Raw genomic sequence first — 17,992 nt, 5'->3', positions numbered from 1 at the left:
TGGGTGAGTCACTGCGCTCGCCATGTTTCCCGTCCACAACTTCTTGGACCTCCCCCTATTTTTATATTCCTGGATCTACTCCTGCTGAGTACTAGGAGCTTCCCATAAAAAAATAACAAAAACTCAAATTATATTCTATCTAAAAAGTGTTGAACGATATGACCACACATACAGTACATGCGGGGAATAATTTTGAATAAAGACATTACAGATATCTATATCTTATGTTCTTATTCAAGACACACACTTAACCAACACCGGTGTAAGTACAGACAGCTAACGAGCCGATCAGTAACGAAGTGAAATTAAGAGATATCTAGCTCTTTTTTTTTATACGGGGATTAGCCCACCCGAGCACAAGTCACAGACCCACATCAGGGCCTGGGGAAGGAAATATAATAATCGTAATAATTAATAAAAATATATAAACAAAAATAACTAAATATAATTAATAATAATAAGTTATTATTATTAATTATATGTATTATTAATAACCATAAATAAATACAAGAAAAATTAAGAGTGACAAAACATATATAGTATGCATGTTGTGCTTTCAATTGTAAGAAACAATTGAAACCCAGCAATTGTGTGTAAATGAGGCATTATAGTTTTTAATAATAATAATAATAATAATAATTAACGGTTTATTGAAAAAATTCTGCAGCCCGAAGGTTGAAAATATACATTGGACATAAATCACTTATTACATACATGGGTGGTTTGACAAAAGCCTTTATTAGAGAAAGGTAAAGGAACATACAGTGAACATACAGATTAATGTAGGTGTTGAACAGCAAACTCGTGGTGTAGTAATTCCCTCGCAGATGGTGTTATGAGGGGCCTCACGTGGTGTAGTAATTCCCTCACAGATGGTGTTATGAGGGACCTCACGTGGTGTAGTAATTACCTCACAGATGGTGTTATGAGGGCCTCACCTCACGTGTGTAGTCACAGATGGTGTTATGAGGGGCCTCACGTGTGTAGTAATTCCCTCACAGATGGTGTTATGAGGGTGGTGTAGTAAACAGGGACCTCCTCACAGATGGTGTTATGAGGGGCCTCACGTGGTGTAGTAACTCCCTCACAGATGGTGGGCATCACGTGTGTAGTAATTCCCTCACAGATGGTGTTATGAGGGACTGACGTGGTGTAGTAATTCCCTCACATATGGTGTTATGAGGGACATGTGGTGTAGTAATTCCCTCACAGATGGTGTTATATGAGTGAGGTTTGGTCTTAGGCCTTCCTATCGTAGACGGATTAACACATCGCTGGTTGTTGTTGGGTCTCACGGGCCGATATCACTGGGTACCTGGGACCTCACTGTGTGAAGGTTAACTTGGGTACGACTGTTACTGTTGAGTTGTTCTCACTGACTTAAGCACTGTACACCACTGTTCACCTCTGTTTAACACTGGTTCCGTTCCTTTCCTAAATGAAATTGTAGCTTCTGGCGAGAACTTGTTGATATTCCGGTGGGGAGGAGAGTTCAGGGGAGGGGGTTGGTATGGGCCAACTTAACAGTTGACCTGGCTGTTCCGAGAGGAGCGCCAGGTACGTCTTGACCCTTCGGTGGTCATTATGTTTTTCGTATTAGGAGGATGCACGCGAATACCCTAAGGTGTTATGTCCTTATTTAATATTTCTTACAGTCCCATGCATGCCTAATGTTTTTAGTGAATTACATATGAAGACAGAATAGTATTTAGTCCTTATTTGTCTTGAAACATGGCTAATTAGTGCAATGCTTGTTTAGTTTCCGATGCTTAAATGTAAATATTTTATATAATATTTAAAATAAAATGTGCTTACTATTTCCATAAACTAATTTGAAATTGTATGATTTCACGGAATTAATATAGTACAGTAATGTAAAAAATGTATTACACGTAAGTTTAACTGAAATGCCACCCGTCACAACACAAACAAACATGTTGGTTGACGGTGTGTGTGTAGTGGTACAGTAAAACAAGCCAACGTGTTTGACAGTCCCAGAAGCAGGATTTCATCATATTGCTTGTAACTATCTATTATCAGTATTTTTGGTGAATTTATAGTATCACAACGCTCATTCACAACGTCCCCATTATTTGTTTGACGGGGGTTAGGTTTGGTTTGGTTGGTAATATAACTTATGTTATTTATTTTAATAAACCCAACTTTTTCCGTTCTGAGTGTTTGGTGGGAGGTGGTGGGTTATCAGAAGAAAAAAACACGTGATTTCCAGTGGAAATGAATATCAAATTCGTTCGAAACTCCTCAAAATAAAGAACGGTGTGGTACTATAAATTGACCGTATTTTTTAATACAAAATAACTTTGGAATTATATTATAGCTCACACTTGCACTAAGTGGATCGAATTATGGTTTGTATTCACGGCTAATAATAATATTTATTCAGTAAAATTGCCATACAGGTTTTTACAATTGAATAGGTATGTATATAAACTATGCAGTTATACAGTTCAGCATGAATATACAGTGTAGGTATACAGTGTACATAGGCCCGGGGAGTACAGTACACAGTGTCCTGTGTACCTACAGTGCAGGTATACAGCAATGGTAAACAGTAAGGCAATATGACCAAGCTGTCAGTTTTCCTGTTTTAATTGGTATCTGTCAAAGTACTGTATATGCAAGGTGTGTAACCCTGTTGTCTTCAATGGAGGGTATTAGTTCAGTTAATGTGCTGCAATAATACCTAACAACTTCTGTGCACCTAAACCACATTTTTTTTTATTAAGGTAATGAACTGTTTTATGCCATAATGGGAAAATGGTTACTAAAATAAGTTTGATAATCCTGGAGCAGATGGCTAACACCAGAACGTGTTGTTTGATTTCATTAATTTTTTTTACAGGTGTTCTTTGGATAATAGTAAGTGATTAATAACAGTACGGCAATACACAGAACCTAATAGAACCTGACCTAACCAACCAAAGAAACCTACCTAACTTCTTAGCCAGGGAACTCCCCCTGCCATATTAAACAGAATGTACATACTTTGATATCTAGGACCAATGAAATAAATTTCTTCAAGTGGCACGGTTTAATTTTACATTTTTGTGGACATGAGAGTATGCCGGGACCGAGTGGATCAAACAAAGAGCAGACCACAACACACGCCGACTTGGCAGATTTTTCAGAGGAATATTTATGGTAAATGAATCATTTTATCGCATACAAAGCACATAGAGGTATCATTTTGGTGTCATATGATCAGTATTTCACTGTGTTTTACCCTGCAATGTTCCTCATCCTTCATATCCTGCCCATTGCAAGTGATTTATAATCATAGATAGAGAAAACTAGATACTTATAATAAAAGTAAAAGGTTGTCGTATCATTTTATTCAAATGTGAAATAAGAAATTATTAGAAGTGTTACATATAGATATTTGAATATACATTAAGTTAATTTTTTTCATATTTTTTCTGGCAGAACAGTTTGGTACTGTAATTGTACAAGTGTGTCACAACCATGTGTAGTGTGGATCCAGATGAATTAACCGTGATGACACGTGCCACTGGAGGACTGGACATTTCAGGGTAAGTTGGTGTCTGGTCAAGTTCATTTTAATTGCTAGCTGTGTAGTTTATAAATTTAAGAATACCGTATAAATGTGCAAAAATGCGGTTTTGTTGAAAATTATTTCACAGCGATAACTGAAAATGGGCTTATTAACTAAAAGTGTATTGGTATGGTGAACAAGGTACAGATAAGTATTTCATTGGTCATTCATTTCTGCATGATTACTAATAAGATATGTTGTCACCTAATCATCAAAATATTATCCTTATGCATGAGGATCAGCAACCACAGCCCTCAAATTCAAGTGTTTTAGACTATAAATTTCCAGTACTGTATTTCTATCATTCATCTTGCCAGTCTTAGTATTGTGCTTCTCATTTGCTTTATATCAGTACGCATAACTTAAGTAACATCCTCCTGTAGCACACCTTGAAGGCTTCTGGTGTTTGGTGAAAGTGTAAGCGTCTGAACCATACAATAGTACTGATCATATACTGTATAATATACTGTAATGTACAGTATAGTGATATCTCCATTAGCCGGAGCAATTGGTACAGAGCACTTCCGGGAATGAGAGATTTCCAGGTAATGAGATGACTCTCAAAGCTGGAAAAAAAATCCCTCATCCCCGGAATTTTCTGGGTAACGGAAAAATGTTCTCGGAAGTTTCAGAAATTGCCCATTACATCATCACTCAAACCCGGAAAAATATCCCTCATCCCCAGAATTTTCCAGGAATCGGGAAAATTTTCTCTTGAGTTGTCCGGAAAATGTGCCCCCTCGGAAAATCGTTCTTAAAGCTGGAAAATTCCGGCTTTGGCAACGATTTTCCGAGAAAATTTCAATTCTGCCTATCGGAGAGTTTGGGGTTTGAGGGATTCTGGCTAACGGAGATATTACTGTCTTTCAGTAGTCTTTTTTCTTAAACTGAAGCTAATGTCTCCAAAATTATTAAATGTTATTTTTGTTTGATTTCTCGTTGTTTTAAATTACTTCTGTCATTTATCATCACAACTAATTTTACCTCCCAACTACACAAAAGTTTCACTTGTTTAATTTCTCTATTACTGTACTTTCTTTAACTTCTAGGATATTTTATAATTTGGGAACAGCCATTACTTCTCTCTTGACAGTGTTATGCACAGCTCATGTTTTCACCTTTTGTCACTAATCTCTTTACTAGTTTTAGTAAGGCCTCTTCACTATCTGTAAGAAGAACAGGCTCATCCACAAACCATATTTAATATTACAGAACTTTACCACTTGTTTTAATTTCTTCATCACTACTTACAACTACACTGTACTTTCATTGGATATTTAAAATAGATAACATAGTATTGGAAATAATATACAGACCTACTTCAGGTGATTTTTTTCTTATCTTAATTCTGCTTTAAAATCTCCCATTATAGTCAAACATTCATTTAACTTCTCTTGCCATCTTTATTTTTTGTATTTATTTTATTTATTTTTTTTAATCATCTCTACCATTTGGTGGTGCATAAATCAGTATTAACTGTATTGTCTAGTCCAGGGGTTTAACATTACAGTACACTACTGCAAAGTCCAAAGTTTTCCAGATTTTTAACACTGCTTCATCCCGAGCCATCTTTGGATTCTGAAAGTTTCACTGTACTGTACTGTATTGGTATTCACGTAAATATCTTTTTCTTCTGCTTCATTGATGTTTGTTTTTGTTATAATAAGAATAAATTTTATAGTTCCTCTATAATGAATGGAATACTTTATTGGACAACCATTCTCACTACAGTCATAAGAGTTAAACTCATAAAGTACCCAATGAGAGGAATTTCTAATGTGGGAAGTAAATCAACATTGCAATATTTTTATTTGTATGTTCGAGCCTTTTAATATCACCACAAGTCCATTTGTATTTTATTCTTCATTGGATGGTGTTATCATATACAGTACAAGTTATATGAAATGTAATGTTGCAGTACTATATAATTTAACGCCAAAAAGATACATGAGGTTTTTTATAACTTTACAAAAAAATATTTATTTATCTTCAGAGGGGATGTGATGTGTCGCAAGTGTGGGGAGTCAGCGGCAGAAGTGGTGCTCAGAGTCAAGGATGCATATTGCAGGTAATTTGAAAATTTTTTGGTACAGCTGAGGCAGGTCGTAAGTGCGGGTGGTCGTAAGTCGAGTAGGTCTTTGTCGGGGAGGAGCTGTATATTGGTTATGATCACTTCTTGATTGATATATATCTGGCAAGGAATTTATTCACTGGAGTGGCAGATTATCCGGATATTCTTGGTTGATACAAACCCTGGTTGGTAATTTATGTCTGATACTTATACATACTGTACATAAATAAAATTTTCTTACTTTGTTGCAGTATTTGTATGGTAGGTTTCCATACATCCAGGACGAAGAGATACAGCACACATGTTGTTTTACATGAACATTCACAACACCTGGAGATTGGTTGATCACCTTTCTTAGTCCAATTTTATTTACCATTGTACCTCGCCATATCTTTTACCTTCCCACCAGATAGTCTACTAGATCCAGTTAATTTACATGCTTATACAGTACTGTTTGGGCCTCTTTAATTTATTTATATTTATTTATTTTTTTTTTCAGGTTGTGCTTCTTGTCTTATTTTGTACACAAGTTTCGTTCCACCATTGGGAAGTCAAAACAGATCCAGCCAGGGGACCGTGTGTTAGTGGCTACCTCAGGGGGACCATCGTCTGCCGCCCTCCTTCACTTGATACGAGAGGGTCTAAATGAAAATTCTCATAAGAAGTTGCGCTTTGAACCTGTTTTTCTCTATGTTGATGGTATGTCTTAATGTGATTCATGATGCAGTGTGTAGCTACATTAAGTTTGGACACTAATTTTTTATGCTCCCACCATAGTGTTTGTTAGGGGCATATAATGTTATCTCTGTTTTACCACCCATATGTACAGAATGTCATTTTCCTCTGTGATATAAGAAAGACTTTGGATATTAAAGTGACTTGAAAATTTGTAGCTTGATATCATTAATGTCTAGGGTTGTGTGGAAATGGAAAGAAAGGTGACTGGTTATATGATGATTAACAGATTTACCCTGGTAGACCCCAGAGATGTAGCCCAAAAGTTCATCTCTGTGACATGGCTTTCTTCTGTCCTGTCATTACTTCACACCCCTTGTGGTCCAGGTGTAGCCACCTTGCTCACTCACTATTGTTGAAAAATGTTTTATTTATTTTTTTTTTTTTAAAGATTTTACATTTTTTGCCATCGAAAATATTCATTATAATATTAACACAAAAGTCTTAGAATAAATCAGGCCAATAAAACAAATAAATAGGAGATATAAATGTCTTCAGGTTGTGCAGATTAGCAGTGCCTAGCACCCCTGATTGTTTGGACTACGAGCTAAGAAAGTGATTTTTCATATCTTTGAGCCCCGCAGACAAGCTAAAATTTTGAGAGGAAAATGCCTTGACGGAAATTGTCAGGTGCTGCATGACCCTAGCTCCCCATAAATTTTTAACCAGGGAGGTCTTTCAACGGGCTGCCACTTGTCATCAGTGTACCAGGATTAGTTACTTACGCACAGGTGATTTATCTCTAGTAAGTTGTCAACATTTCAAAGGAACCACCAAGCCAAGGGGCTGTAGAGATGAGGTGACAGGAGTTATGAACTCACATGACAAGTGTTAACACCAATGACAACATGCTATAGGGAGGGGATGTGGTAGGTAATCACAGGTGTTGTCTCTGCCTCCCCACTCACCCTGTAGGTGTGAGTTGAGGTAATGTTTTGACATCACATGGCAAGGGTTACGCCCACTGATACCAATTATACATGGACACAAGTGATTTGCAATTTGATACATACAATAAATTTGAATGTTTTAAATGTTCGTTTAACTTTTCCCTTAACAAATCCAGACAAGCAAGTTCCCCAAAAAAAAAAAAAAAAATATATATATATATATATATATATATATATATATATATATATATATATATATATATATATATATATATATATATATATATATATATATATATATATATATATATATATATATATATATATATATATATATATATAGAGAGAGCCTGATAACACGTTAATTTAGCTTTCGTTTTATTCACATATCTTCAGAGGCAACCTGAAGATATTTTAGAATAAAGACGTAAAAGCTAAGGTGCCCGTTGTTTCATTTTCTTTCCTGTGTGATTTTATCACATTTGCCCTTATCCACGCCATTGTGGGATTTACATGAAATATATATATATATATATATATATATATATATATATATATTATATATATATATATATATATATATATATATATATATATATATATATAAAATATATATATATATATATATATATATATATATATATATATATATAAAATATATATATATATATATATATATATATATATATATATATATATATATATATATATATATATATATATATATATATATATATATATATATACACACATACACACACACTCCTCGACTTATGGACCACCCGGACATATGACGGCCATGGTTGTATAAAATATTTTTCACATTACATATTTTCAAGTCCCAACGTTAGTGATCGCGCTGTGTACTGAAAAAATTTTTGTTTGTAATTCCCTTTAAAATGGCTGGCAAGCATAAAAGTGAGAGTACTCATGGTGCTGAGAAGAAAAAGAGACACCCATTTTAGAATTTCTATGTACAGTATTATTTTCGACTTCGACCTGGTCGTCGGGACACATGTAACGTCAGTGCAGTAGGTGATTTAATGTCATGTACTGTACTTATATGGCCTTCTAATTTAATAAGAGGAAAATCCTTTACCTTTCGCCTTTTCAAGGTGGCAGTTACAGGTCTCCTGGGTCTAAAACTGACTTATTGAGCACATTATTTGAGCTGCTTAGTTCTGGGCTTGGTCCTGAAATGAGATTTCAAGATTAGTTCTTTTGTAGTTTAAAATGTTTAATTGCTCATTTTATATGCCTTTACAGAAAGTTGTGTCAGCAACAGTCCTAAAACAGGCCCAGAGTATGTAGAAAAAATCTGTAGCGAGGTCATATCAAGGGATTTTCTGTGTTATGTTACATCATTACAACAAGTCATGGCACCAGAAGCACATCCTCCTGTCTTATTTACTAAGGTGAGTTTTTTATTTTTTTTATTTTTAGGACTTAATGTGTGGCTCAGTCGACTCGCATATAAGTGGGGTATGCTATAACGAACGGATTCTACTACGAATATTCCTATAACGAACGGTTTTACCTATAAAATTGAGAATGCTATAACGAACGAAACTCCTACAACGAACAGTATTTTTTTTTTCTAATTTATTGTTTTTTATTATAAGTATTAATGATATTCTTTATTTCAGGAGTTTTGATGCATATTTATGCACTTTTTTACAATTTTTACAATTGTATATTATATTTTTCAGTGTTAAGTGGTTGTATTTGGGGGCCTGGAACGGATTAATCCTATAACGAACGAATGCAATAACGAACAAGGTTCTAGAACCAATTAGATTCGTTATAGCATACCCCACTGTAGTAATGTTCAGACGAGTTTAAGGGGATGGAAACCCTGGATTCGCCCAGATAATGCCCGCTAGTACTCTTCCAGTGATTAGTAATGCAATAGTCACCACTTAAAGAAGAAGGCTGAAGAGTTGTGGCACTTACACTGTAAATTCTGTGTGATATGAACCAGAGTGCAGGACTGTCCTCAGTTTCATCTGGCTCCATATTGAGTAAAGACATGGGTTTCTTATTCTTGCCTGTATATAAAAGAGCTAAGTGTCTTTAGAATGTTACACCAGGATCAAGCAACTTGTAAAGTCATGCCTTGAGGGTTGAATCCCTAATCCCCAGTTGTGACTAGAATCCAAAACCAAAGAAATTTGAAATTACTGCTTAACTATCTTTTATCTTCATACCAGCTTGCAACAGGGAACATACACTGTACTCTGCTTTTGTTTACATTGATTATAAACGACATCATAAAATTTGCTTTGAAGATCCAAATTGCTGTCGTATAATATGGATCTTCTTAGCACATGCACCAATGTGTGGACAGCTACATGGTTCTAATGATTGGTAAGTCATTTGGGAATATTCAGTTAATGAGATGATGAGGAAACCTTAGAATATCTAGGTCCTAAAACAGAGACATTTAAATATTTTGGAGGGTTATGTGGCTGAAAAGAATGGGTGAAGAAAATTATTGACAGAGTGAAGAACAGAAAGGCTGCCAGTAACTGGGATAATTGCAAAAATGTTGAGTACATCAGATGATATTGACCAAATTGACTAAATCAGTTACAATATGATAGAATGAATTTGTTACAGCTGATGAGTGTATTTGTGAATACAGGTGCTCCTCTACTTAGAACATTCTACTTACAAACTTTCAGAGGTACAAACATCATCACTGAGGTGGGTTACCTGCCAGAACAGGTGTTTAATGTGGATGAGACTGGATTATTTTGAAGAAAATTCCAGATAGAACAAACATTACCTAAGAGGAGAAGAGTGAGCCTTGTTTTAAGGCTGTATTAATGGGTATAGCTGTACTAAATATCCATAATCCTTTTATTTTTTACAATATGTTTGGTATCTACAAGAATAAAGTTGGACTTATAAACAAGCCTCAGGAACGTAACTCGTTCGTAAGTAGAGAAGCACCTGTTCAGTAGATCCTCGATATAACTCAAGAGTGGGACCGAGAATTGTCGCTCAATATCGTACTTTGTATTTGAATAGGAAATATAGCATACAGGACTGCAGCTCCATAACAGACACGAAAAATTCCTTGAAGACACTACAGTACTTTTTCTCATTTCAACACTAATTCTGTAATTTCAAAACACATTTTAACAAATTATAACTTTCTTCAAGTCTGAACAACTGCTTTCTGGAATATACAGTTGTTCAGACTCCAGGTGACAGTAAGGCCCTGCTGTACTGTACTGTATATGCAAATTGCAAATGTTCTTCATCCAGTTCAGATTTTCATAACAAAAAGTAGAAGGGATTGTGAAATGATTAGTATTGTGTATATTGCAATTCTTACATGCAAGTTTAGTATTTTGTGTCTCCAGTAATAATTCAAAATTGTTTTACAGGAATGGAAAGAGATGAATCTTCCAGGCAGTCCAGATCTTGACAAGAAATTGTGTGAGCTCCTCACCTCCTGCAGGAGTATATCAGCTCAGCAGGATCTACATGAACAGCTGAGACACAAAGTTATCTTGCAAAGTGCTCATGACTTAGGTTACACAAAAGTATTCTTTGCAGATAATTCAACAAAATTATCTATCAACATCTTGTCACAGGTGGCAGTAGGAAGGGGCTCACAGCTACCAAGTCGAGTGGTGAGTTAATGATGTTGTCGGTCTTAGATTTGTATGTGGATCTTGCGTGGTGTTTCTCATGTATAAATTAGGAGACACAAACCTGCTTAAATTATTTACGAAGCATGTTAACTTTCCCATTGTGGTATTGAAAGAGTTACCTTCTTGCCCTCTGCTAATATAATAGTGTTTGATGTTAATAACCATGGTAACTTTTATATTTCATGTCAAAAGTGGTAACTGCCATCAGTTGCCCTCCTCTTCTGATGAGATAAATATACATTATTCTGCAGAAAGATAAGAGGGGAGCTGGTTTGCAGTGAAAAAAAGGTTTACATCAAGGCTGTGTTATATCATCATGGTTGTATTTTCATGGATGGGATAGTCTGAGGTGAAAGCAAAAGTCATGAAGAGGATGCAGATTTGATTTGCCTGCCAAAGAATGTGTTGACAGTATGAGTTGTGATCTATTGTAATAGCTTGCCAAAGAAAGTTGAGAGTAAAAGTTAAGAACTCTTGAAATAACCTGTCAGAGAATGTGACAAGAGTGTGAGCACCTTTAAAACCAGACTTGATCAACACTAGTTTATGTTATGATACATTTTAGAGACAGTACATGCCAACAGTGTGTAACAGAAATGACAGACAGCCTGACCAGCTAGAGAGCCGACCAGTGTCAGTTAATGTAAGTTTGTGAAGTGTTAGTTTAGATTTGAAAATGGATGTGTTCGGCATTTTGAAAATAGGTATCACTAGAGCCCTTTGCTCAAGTTTAAAATATAGTACAGTAAACTTCCTCTAATCGGTTGGGCCGAAATTTCTGGTTGGGCGGAGGTTTGTATTGTCAATATTGCAAAGTGGAAAGTTTGATAGGATAGGGGATTTCTGACTTAGTCTATCTAAGAATACCGAACCTACTGTAATTCTTAGCCTAGACTTAACACCCTCAGGGTTTTTATATGCCATATGAACTTTTTTTGACGCTTAGGGTTTTAATATCTAGGAAAAAACATTAATTTTTCTCGGTCTCGTACGCTCTTGGCAGCTTGGTGCTGGCTCTCAGTACAGCTGTATTCGGCAAATCACCCATCAGCTGGTGTTGCCAGGCACTCTTATACGTCTGGCAGCCATGTGTACTGTCTCGGCTGTCACACTCCGCTCTATTCAAGCGTCATGTCCCCAAAATACCTCCATTTGACGGCCTGTATCATATTGATTTTTTCTTTATACCTGTATTCAGGTATCCTCCAATTTTTATCTCCCTATCTATGATATTTTGCTTTAACATTAGTGATGTATTAAGACCATCCCCCGATTTGTGAATATAAAAAATGCAGAGGTTATGTTTTCACTGTTAATTTCATTGGTTATTATGTACTCTACATAATTCATATTTCTTAAGACACTTTTACTGCCTCCTCAGAGGCAGCTGTTAATTACATTCCTGTGCCAACACAGTGGCAGCCCCTGTTTACATGAACGTTCCCCCCACACTAACTAGATTTTAGTCGTTTTCTCCCGGGTTTCCCGGGTTGGGGATACATGTGTCTGGACCCCAGTCCAGTTTGAAAGGGGATCCAGATTAAGCTATTTAAAGATTAGTAGGGTCATTACCTAATACCTGACCATTGTGGACCTGGTCTCACCCTCCTCTGTATATATACACCTTGATTTGTATTACTCTCTCTAGTCTGTACTCACCCCTGAAGATGTGAATTACACGAAAGCGCTTGGGAACTTCGTGTTTTCTTCTTTCCTTGTGGTTATCAGCATATACTGAATCATAGCGCACCTACAGTGATTTCTTGCATATATATATATATATATATATATATAATATATATATATATATATATATATATATATATATATATATATATATATATATATATATATATATATATATATATATATATATATATATATATATATATATATATATATATATATATATACAGTATAAACTTTCTTACACAAAGTATTTCCAAAGAATAAAGGTAGTTTGATACTACCCTACTAAAAAGAGAGAGAATGGGGTCAGCTATTGAGAGAGAGTAGATAGTCAGCTGTTGAGAGTAGTTGGGCAGCTATTGAGAGTGTAGGTTGCCAGATGTTGAGTGTAGATGGACAGCTTTTGAGAGAGTAAATGGCCAGCTGTTGACAAAGAGAGTAAATGGCCAGCTGTTGACAAAGAGAGTAGATGGCCTGCTGTTGAGAAAGAGGGTTGGTGGCCAGTTATTGAAAGAGAAAGGGGGGATGGGATAGGTGGCCAGCTCTTAAGTTTGTGACCTCATAGGTTGTCAGGGTCATGAGTCTATGCCATTAAATATATTTTTAGTAACATCTGGTCACAGGGTGAAGGATGCTGTGCCCAGGTGTTCATAAGTTAGACATTTATTTTGTGCTATATAGAAATACTACTGTTACTACAGGGCGGCGGTCGAGTGGATACAACACTCGCCTCCTTTTCAGGGGGTAGGTTCACCCAGCTGTAAATGGGTACCTAAGTGAATGTAGTCGAGTGCAGTACTGGCCATGCTGCCTCCTTGAGTACTGAAGGCTTAGCATACTATGCAGTATCCACACTGTCCCTAATAGAAAGTCTTGACTATAAGATCCTCTTTCACTTTTCACTACAGGGTAGCAACAGTAACCAAAACTTCAGTTAGCTTAAGTCATGATATACAGGGTGTCCATAAGTGATGACCCTGGTTAAAGTATGAGAGCATACTGTTTTTTAGGGTAATCATTTATGTACACCCTGTATATCCACTGAACATCCAGTAGTAGTTGCTTTGGACTGTCATCGCATATATTAAAATACGTCTAATATATCCAGTAAAAGTATTGGTATTAAGTTTATCAGAAAAATAGTTTTATCAGAGTGACTATACTCCAATTGGTCTGATTATCAATATTTCACTTATATATATTTTTTAATTTCCAGCACTTTAGGGCACTTCACCGGGATGTAGAAGTTTATCGACCCATGAGGGAAATCCTGGAGTATGAAATCCAACAGTATATTCTTCTCCATGGGCTGACTATACTGCCAGCTCCATCATTTAACCCTGAGGTAAATTATTAACATCTCTTAATGTGTATACTGCACAGTGTACAGTGAAAACTGTTTAGCAGATTAAGGCATGTGGTGTCTATTATTATTGGGAGCTTTTTTATGACATCCCTTTAATGTACTACTTACCCCCCACAATAATACAATAAATACAGAACAACGGTATGCTTAAATATTAGAAAATGGCAATAAAACATGGATAATGATGAGAAATTGCACGAGTGATAGAAAAACCAAGTAATTTAGGTTCTATTTGTTTACTCTCGTTCATAAAATGGGATTTCACTTCAGTCCTCCATATGTAAAGTGATTTTTTATATACAAGAAAAATTATTTAAAATATTATCAGTGTCATTTCCTTTGCAGGGCACCAGCATTGTATCATGCACAGAAGAGTTTATTCTTGGCCTGCAAAAAGACTTTCCTGCTACTATTCCAACAGTATTCCGCACAGGAGACAAATTGATGTCCACCTCTTCAGGCAGCAGCAAGTGTTCAACTCCTGATGTGAATGGTGATAGTGGCAGTAAGTCAACAGCAAACGTGAACAATGATCCCTGTGTCATGTGTGGTTCTCAAATAGACACAGGTCAATGTGAGGCATCAGCTTTCATTGCAACTCTTGTGTCTCAAAAGCTGTCATGTAATCACCCATCAGTGCACACTTTACAACAAAATTCTACAAATAGAATTTCAGATGGGAAAAGTAAGATGATCTTGAATGGAGAAGTGAATGACTCCAATGAGCTAAAGAACACTGTAAGTAAGACTGAAGATTCTTGTGACTGCAGCCAGAATTCAGATTGCTGTGATGGAGCCAAATCCACTGCAAATTCAGGACTTAAACTTCTAACTAAAGATATGATAGAAGATCTTCTGTGTTATGGATGCCGCATCATTCTGAAGGAGATGGTAAGTAATTGAGTCACTAGTATTTAGAAGTTCATAATGATATATATTTATACACATGTGCAGGCATCCCTCGATATACGATCAGTTACGTTCCTAAATACTTAATCGTAAAGTGAAAGATTGTGTATTGAAAACATTTTAGCATGGTGTCATTTTTCTCAAGTCAGAAATTGGGATAACTCGGCAAGGCCAAAGCCCCATATGTGTCGAATTATCAAGGGTTTACTGTAATTGCATTGCCAGCGCAGCAGCAGCCACACATGTCTGAGTCAGCTGGGTGGCTGGCAGCCAGGTAGAACTATGTGGTTCACTCTTGGTGTCACCCAGAGAATGGTTTGAGTGCAGAAAAGCTATTTTTGTACATGAACTATGTGCTATTGTTTTGTATTTTATGATGATCTTCATATAATTCTTATTATTTATTATAGCACTTTTCGTTTATTTTTGGCATATGCCAAATACAGAATAACCAAGGACTGGAACCTATTCCCATTTAAATTTAACTCGGACAATGAAGTTTCATGAACGTGTCCACTTCCTTGCTAGAGGTATACTGTACTGTAATTGTATTTGATTTCACAGTATCCTTCCTTTTATGGAATTGGCCTGCACACTTTATTCCTCTATGTGGAATATTTATTGTACATGTTGCTGTTATGCTACGTGACCACCTGTTACGTTGGTTCAACATCATAATTTCATATTGTGATTTTTAGGTCTATTTGAGAGAAAACACACAAATTGGCTTGAGTACTGGAACACAACCCCATTGACACCACGCTAAATTGTGTTTGAGACACAATCATTCACTTATTAATCTGCTTTTTGGGAAAGCATCCTGTTCCTTATATCGAAGGATGCCTGCCTCAAAATACAGTACAGGAGTAATGATAATTCAGCTTTCTTTTTTAATTCATTGTGGATTTGTTTATACTGTACTGTACATCCCAGTAGATAAATGAAAATTTTAAAGATCCTCTTTTTTAATCCTGTAGACAGAGGTACAACACCTTCCTGTTAAGATGAAGCAAACAGCAGCAGAACTGGAACGACGGAGGCATATGAGGGCACATATTCAAGACTTCCTATTGTAATGAAACACTTTCTACTAGTGTAGAAAGTAAGTGATGAAACTATACTAAAGTACTGTACTCCACTGACAAGTTTACTCCTTAAGCTCTTTTTCACACAAGGATTTATTGACACCCCCCTAAAAAAAATGCTCATGTGAATGAGAACTTACTCTTCACTTGAATTCCATTTCCATACAGTTTACAAATGAGAATAAAACCTTTATAGTCTTCCTCTTTTATTTTTTTGACACGCCAGAAATCTTGCAAATCAGACTATAGATCAGGCTGTGATGGGGGTAAATTCCACCTGAATCCGAAGAAATTGGAATGTGTATTTTCAGTTACGGTAGTATATAATTTTTTGGCCCGGATGAACAGTTTTTCAGTAGATTGTGAAGTATAAAAGCCAATAAATGACATTTTGTAATCTGAATTGACAGTTGTAAAACATGAACTGATAAATGTGGCAACAAATAACGTAGGAGGCTTACTGTATACTTTGAGTATTCACTGTGTGGAGTGTCCGAGTAAATGCTTGAACTCATAGTATATGTATCCTTCGTCATTTGTTAGTTCATCTTTTACAACTGTCAATTTAGATTGCAAAATGGCATTTATTGACCTTCGATGTCACTATCAACTGAAAAACTCTCCAATCAGGCCAAAAAATGCTGTAGTTATATCTTTAGTGATGAGGTTTCATTGTTCAAGGGGGAGTCACCTTAAAATTATTTACTTACATGTGCGGTGATTTGCATTTGAGAAATGAGGTAAATCTCCTTTTAGATGTAAGTAAGTTCCAATTCTTAACAACTTTGTGGCCGTGCTTGAGTACAAAAGCTCAGTAATGTCTACAAAATGATCCCTAAAACTGCTGGTGTCAGCAATAATCTTTTTAACCTAAAATGGCAGCAATTCATAAGGAAAATCTTTAGTCTGCCAAAGAATGAGAGTAAGCCAGAAAACAGAAGTACAGTAAAGTAACAATAAATATTCTAATTGATGTCAAAAGTGTGCAGTTTCTCCAAGAATCACACTTATTATATCATAAGCAGATTGCATCACCTAGTAACTTTACACAAAACAAATACTCGTCAAATATATGCTCTAAAGTTCTTTTTAGAAACCTCCACCATATTTTATTTAAGTGACTCCTCAGGTAACAAACAGTGGAAGCCATTACCCCCAACTCTCGTTGATGACCTTGGCTTACAACCATAATATCTACCTCACCTAACTCTATTTAGGGAAAAGTTGTTTCTTTGGAATGTCAATAACGAAATATACAGTATATTAACCCAAAAATAAAAGGCAAAAAAAAAAAGTTTATGAACACTAAGCAATCCATTTTATCATTCTTTGAATAATTGGCACAGAATATAGCAGTCCAGAATAGGAGTTCCAAATAGAAAGCAAATAGATCTAACATCAGCCCCTTTGCTGAAATAGTTGTAGTAAACTAATGTTATTACCTGTTACCCAGTTGGTGTTCCAATTCTTCATCACCATCGCTTTTGTAGTCTCACTCGAACAAGTGCTCTTCAAGTTTGTCGAAGACTGGGTCAAACAAAAGATCTTCAGTATCATCTGGAAACTTTTTCAAGCCATGTGATGTCACAATTGACTTTCCAGCCATGCATTAAAATATCTGGTAACTGTACCTGTGTTTGATCTGCAGTCTTCCAGATTTTGGCTACAATATTTGCCCTGGATGCCTGAAACTTCAATACAGTTCTGTAAGGTATTAGCAGAGAGAATTCAATAATCTTGTCATATGTTGGAAAGTTGTCAAAAAGAACCCCATATGAAATATTTGACCTTGAAATACAACAAAGATGACGATTTTTTCTCTGCTGGTACCATGTAAATCTGTATTGAAGCTTCATGCATCCAGAGCAAATTTCTTAGCCAAAATCTGTAAGTCTGCAGATCAAACACAGGGGCAGTTACCAAATATTTCAATGAACAGCTTAAAAAAAAGTTTCCTGGTGATATTAAAGATCTTCTGTTTGATCCAGTCTTCAATGAACTTGAAGAG

General features: G+C 35.8%; 2 protein-coding genes across 11 annotated transcripts in view; one reads left to right on the top strand and one right to left on the bottom strand.

The window, feature by feature from the left end:
- Positions 1–1,887: 1,887 nt before the first annotated feature.
- LOC121867184 (cytoplasmic tRNA 2-thiolation protein 2-A-like) overlaps positions 1,888–17,992 on the top strand; it is a 32,922-nt gene continuing 16,817 nt past the window's right edge. The window contains exons 1-10 of one of the 5 annotated variants that reach the window (XM_042366979.1): positions 1,888–2,022; positions 3,080–3,162; positions 3,445–3,551; positions 5,568–5,642; positions 6,145–6,344; positions 8,537–8,685; positions 10,666–10,914; positions 13,841–13,969; positions 14,336–14,881; positions 15,877–16,185. In XM_042366979.1, the coding sequence (XP_042222913.1) occupies positions 3,484–3,551; positions 5,568–5,642; positions 6,145–6,344; positions 8,537–8,685; positions 10,666–10,914; positions 13,841–13,969; positions 14,336–14,881; positions 15,877–15,975 (1,515 nt within the window). In that variant the 5' untranslated portion in view covers positions 1,888–2,022; positions 3,080–3,162; positions 3,445–3,483 and the 3' untranslated portion in view covers positions 15,976–16,185. Of the gene's footprint in view, positions 2,023–3,079; positions 3,163–3,444; positions 3,552–5,567; positions 5,643–6,144; positions 6,345–8,536; positions 8,686–10,665; positions 10,915–13,840; positions 13,970–14,335; positions 14,882–15,876; positions 16,186–17,992 lie in introns of those variants that run through there. The other 4 variants (XM_042366980.1, XM_042366978.1, XM_042366977.1 and 1 more) reach the window with 4 other exon arrangements.
- LOC121867185 (tRNA pseudouridine synthase A-like) overlaps positions 14,211–17,992 on the bottom strand; it is a 30,793-nt gene continuing 27,011 nt past the window's right edge. For all 6 annotated transcript variants that reach the window (XM_042366982.1, XM_042366988.1, XM_042366984.1 and 3 more), the window contains one exon: positions 14,211–14,869. The gene's annotated coding sequence lies outside the window, so the exon portion shown is untranslated. The remainder of the gene's footprint in view (positions 14,870–17,992) is intronic.

The sequence above is a fragment of the Homarus americanus genome, unplaced genomic scaffold (genome assembly GCF_018991925.1).
Source record: "Homarus americanus isolate GMGI-L3 unplaced genomic scaffold, GMGI_Hamer_2.0 scaffold6317, whole genome shotgun sequence".
NCBI lineage: Eukaryota > Metazoa > Arthropoda > Malacostraca > Decapoda > Nephropidae > Homarus > Homarus americanus.
This window is presented reverse-complemented; position numbering and strand designations above follow the sequence as displayed.